The sequence below is a fragment of the Octodon degus genome, unplaced genomic scaffold, assembly GCF_000260255.1.
Source record: "Octodon degus isolate 3935 unplaced genomic scaffold, OctDeg1.0 scaffold00042, whole genome shotgun sequence".
Lineage (NCBI taxonomy): Eukaryota > Metazoa > Chordata > Mammalia > Rodentia > Octodontidae > Octodon > Octodon degus.
The window spans coordinates 2,445,308-2,449,320 of NW_004524618.1; the positions used below are offsets into that span (position 1 = coordinate 2,445,308).

Consider the following 4,013-nt stretch of genomic DNA (forward strand, 5'->3'; position numbering starts at 1 on the left):
CTGACCCTGAATTTTTTTTTTTTTTTTTTTTTTTTGATACTGGGGATTGAACTCAGGACCTTGACAGGCAACCGCTTATTCTACTGAGCCATCTCCCCAGCCCAGGCAATTTAGCAGTTTATTAAGGTCTGTTTGGGAAATAAGAAGGGTTGGGGTGGAACTCAGCATGAAGGCCCTGGGTTAAGTTTAACCTCAGTACTAAAATCAGCCAGTAGGAAAGAAAACATTCTCTGGACATCATGTGCCTTACAGCATGCTTTGCCTGAGCTCTTCTTGTGCAGCTGTCCCTCTTCCTACATGTGTGTTCTAGAGTGTGTTTGTTTCTGTGTGTCTTTTTTCCCTATATGGGGTAGCTAAATAAACAAGCTCTGTGCTTGCTTCAGCACATACACTAAAAATATAAATCCTCTAGAGCAAGACGGGTTTGTCCCACAGTATGCCCTTCTCATTTCCAACTATATGTTTAGTGGCTGGATGTAAATGGAAATACCAGGTCACAAATGAAGTGACACTTAGAATTAATGTCAAGGCCAGGGAGGAGCTCAGCAGTCTTAAGTGCCTGCCTGGCAAGCACAAGGACCCGGGTTCTATCCCTGGTACCACCTCCCAAGTCAGCCACTGAAAACTGGGTGTGGTAGCACAAACCTGTAATCCCAGCATTGGGGAGGCTGACGCAGGAGGATCACTACATCTGAGCTGTGTAGCAAGACCCTGTACCAAATAATAAAAAAATTTTAAAAATTAAAAAAATTAATGTTGTCTTAATCTTCTCTCGTTGCTGGGACCAGTACCTGACACCCAAAATGAAGGAAGGAAAGGTATATAAACTCATAGTTACTGGAGGTTTCAGTCCATACTCAGCTGGCTCCAAGGCAGAGTGGCATATGGTAGAGAGCAGCCTTTCATGGTGGTGGCAGAGCAAAAGGTAGGAGTAGCAGCAACAGTGGCTACAGAGAGCAAGTCTGTCTCCCTTATGTTGCATTCAGGCTAACCACCCTGGCTAGGTACAGGGCTCACACCTGAAATTCTAGCAGCAGGGCCAGGGAGATAGCTTAACAGCCTAAGTACCTGCCTGGCGAGTACGAGGTCTTGAGTTCGAGCCCTGGTTCTGGAAAACAAAACAAAAACAGCAGCACTCATACCTGTAATCCCAGTGTATCATGAGTTAATCACAAACTCTAGAAGTCCTCCCCATGACTGCATGAGGTTTTGGGGGGACAACTAGACACAAACATAACAAATGTCAAAATGCCATCTCCACATGTGCTTAAGCCACTTTGAGGCCACACAGGCCCAGCTACAGTGCTGGCTGGCTCACCTGGTTTACTAAGTGTACAGATTTGAATTTTTTTTTTTTTTTTAAACAAGGTCTCGTTATGCAGTTCGGGTTGGCCTTATGCTCACTTTTTTTTTTTTTTTTTTTTTTTTTGTGTGTGTTTTGGTTATTTTTAGTTGAAAGAAAAACAAGCCTTTCCCAAGGGCGACAAAGGGAACTGAAGGGCAGAAGGAAGCTCGGTGCAGGCTTCTCAGCAGCTCCTGCTCCACAATCTGGCAGCAAGGGGGGCCCTGCTGGAAGCCCGGTGCAGCACTGTGACCCCCAGAAGGGAGGGTGGAACTGCTGGGCCACTCTGGTCCCTGGCGTGTGGAGGGGCTTCCAAGGCAGGCAGCCGCTTGACATGATTAACGCTGTTATTCTTGGGGGGCATTAAATTAAGGGATGACAAAGGGAGTCAAGAGAATGGCTTATTCAGTTGGGTTCTGAATCACAATCAGGAAATAGTCTTTATCTGGTGCAACCATTATTTCATTTTTCTTGGAGCGAATTCGGAGGAAAGTGAGGTCATTCTGGGGGTCAATTTCACGCACTGTGCTCCGCGCCTTCAAGATGAAGTTGTGCATGAGGTTGGCGTACTGTGTGGTGGTGGGATTGTCCATGGTACTCTTGATGGGAATGCCTTCTGTGTTCACCACGATGATTCCTTGTACTCCTTTCTGGCTCTGAAGTCGTTTCAGTGTCTCTTCCACCTCAGCCATCTCCGCCGATCCAGCAGCTCCGCGTCGCCAACTCCTTATGCTCACTTTTGTAGCCCCCAGGTTGGTCTTGAACTTGCAGAGATCTTCTAGTCAACCTCCTGAGTGTTGAAATTTATAAGCATGTGCCACTCCTCCTGGTTCTGGGGCCACATGGTAGGTACCTGGGGGATCTGGGGCTGAGACTGAATGGCATTCGGTCATTCAAGGGTCTGAACTTGGATCCTTGTGTTTGCCAGGTAGTGCTTATTGCCTCTGAGCAGTCTCCCCAGCCCCAAGCCTTGAATTAATGAAGTTGACCAAAGTTCAGTTTTTTTGCTCCTGGAATATGAGATGCCATCTCTGTTGGCTTCCTTCCCTTCTGAGCATTACTGGATGTGTGGGGAGTGACTGTAGCTTCAGACTGACTGCCTAGCCCCCTGTCCTGAGACACTCCGTGAGAGAGCAGCCTTGTGCGTGGGTGAGTCCTTCTGGGAGGGACAAGCCTGTGGCTCCCAGGACACCTTGTCCTCCAGGATCTAGGAGGGCCGTAGTGTGTCTTGCCTCTGCAGGCCTGCTACCCGTCTGCCTTTGTCCAGCCCCACAAAAGATAAGTTCCAAGTGCTGGTTTCTGGCAGCAGAGCAGTCCTTTGCGTTCATGCTTGGCAAAGCTCTACAGATCTTTGTGTGGATTTGGAATTCAACCCAAGGCATTCCTCAGAATCATTACTTCAGGATCCTTTTATTGGTGTGTAGCCTCACCCACATGACAGGAAGATGTCTCTTTAATTTTAATTGTGGCACACATATTGTTTTAGTTTTAATTCTCATACACACACACACACACACACACACACACACACACGGGGGTGGGTTTGAATCTACAACCTTTGCATGAAGTTACATTCCCATCCTATTTTTTATTTTGAGATAGGGTCTGGTTAAGTTGTCCAGGTGGGACTTGGATTTGTAATCCTCTTGCCTCAGCTCCCGAGTGTTGGGATTCTAGCTATGGACCACTGCACGCAGCTATTTGCAAGAATTCTAAGGCATTTTCTTAAGTCTGTGCCCATGCCCAAGAAATATAAGTTTTATCTTAATACTCTTTTTGGCGTAGCAGCCTTAACGCAAAGCTCCTTGAACATAAGTAGCAGTTGCTCTAGAGATCATCTGCCCTCAAAGCCTGGCAGTTGCTGTCCTTTCTGACAACATTGTTTTTCTCCAGGTTCCCTGATTGCAAGATAAGATTCCCTGATCCTCAGCCCTTCAGATGCCTCCAGTCTGGGCCAGATGATGTGGGTGTAGGAACATCTCCCCCAGGTCCCTGAGAGCCATAGCATGGGCTCCAGCCCACCCCTGTAGAGGACCAAGGAGGACTGCTGGGCTTTCCTGGTTGCTTATGTCCAACCCAAGGGTCTTAGTTGCACTGCAGAGCATCACACTCCACTTGACTGAAAGTGGCAGCCTTTTTTGAGATAGGGTCTTGCTTTGTAGTGCAGGCTGCAGGCTGGCCTTGAGCTCACTATGTAGCCCAGGACAGCTTCGAACTTGCAGCAGTTCTCCTGCCTCAGCCTCCTGAATTCTGGGGCTATCTGTGCATGCCACCATACCTAGCTTATTTTCTTCTTTGTTTGTTGTTTTTGGAGACAGGGTCTTGCTGTGAGGCTGGCCCTGAACTCACTGTGTTGTACACATTTTCAGCAGTCTTCTACCTCAGGCTTCCAAGTGCTAGGACTACAGGGCTGCACCATTAGTCCTGGCAGAAGTGGCAGTCTGTTCTGGAGCCTGGCATGGTGTTGCAAACCTGTAATCCCAGCACTCTAGAAGGCTGAGGCAGAAGAATTGTAAGTTACCCACTGTGTCTTAGACAATAAAAAGGACTAGGGGTATAGTTCAGAGCTGGGTTCAGTCTCTAGCACCAGATGTAAAAATGAACAAAAGAATGGGGTCTGGCGCATGGACCTGGGACTTGTGTGTCTGCTCAGCGCTCACCTGACCCTGAA

At 47.8% G+C, this 4,013-nt stretch overlaps 2 protein-coding genes across 2 annotated transcripts in view; one reads left to right on the forward strand and one right to left on the reverse strand.

Moving 5' to 3' along the window:
* Wbp1l (WW domain binding protein 1 like) overlaps positions 1-4,013 on the forward strand; it is a 66,611-nt gene that overhangs the window by 20,269 nt on the left and 42,329 nt on the right. The gene's annotated exons all lie outside the window — the stretch shown is intronic.
* On the reverse strand, positions 1,433-2,062 carry LOC101566147 (dynein light chain roadblock-type 1). Its single transcript, XM_004631490.2, has one exon. The coding sequence runs from the start codon at positions 2,032-2,034 to the stop codon at positions 1,744-1,746; it is 291 nt and encodes a 96-aa protein (XP_004631547.1). The 5' UTR covers positions 2,035-2,062; the 3' UTR covers positions 1,433-1,743.

Coding starts and splice junctions, on each gene's coding strand:
- LOC101566147 (XM_004631490.2), bottom strand. CDS start 2,034: ATGGCTGAGGTGGAAGAGACACTGAAACGACTTCAGAGCCAGAAAGGA.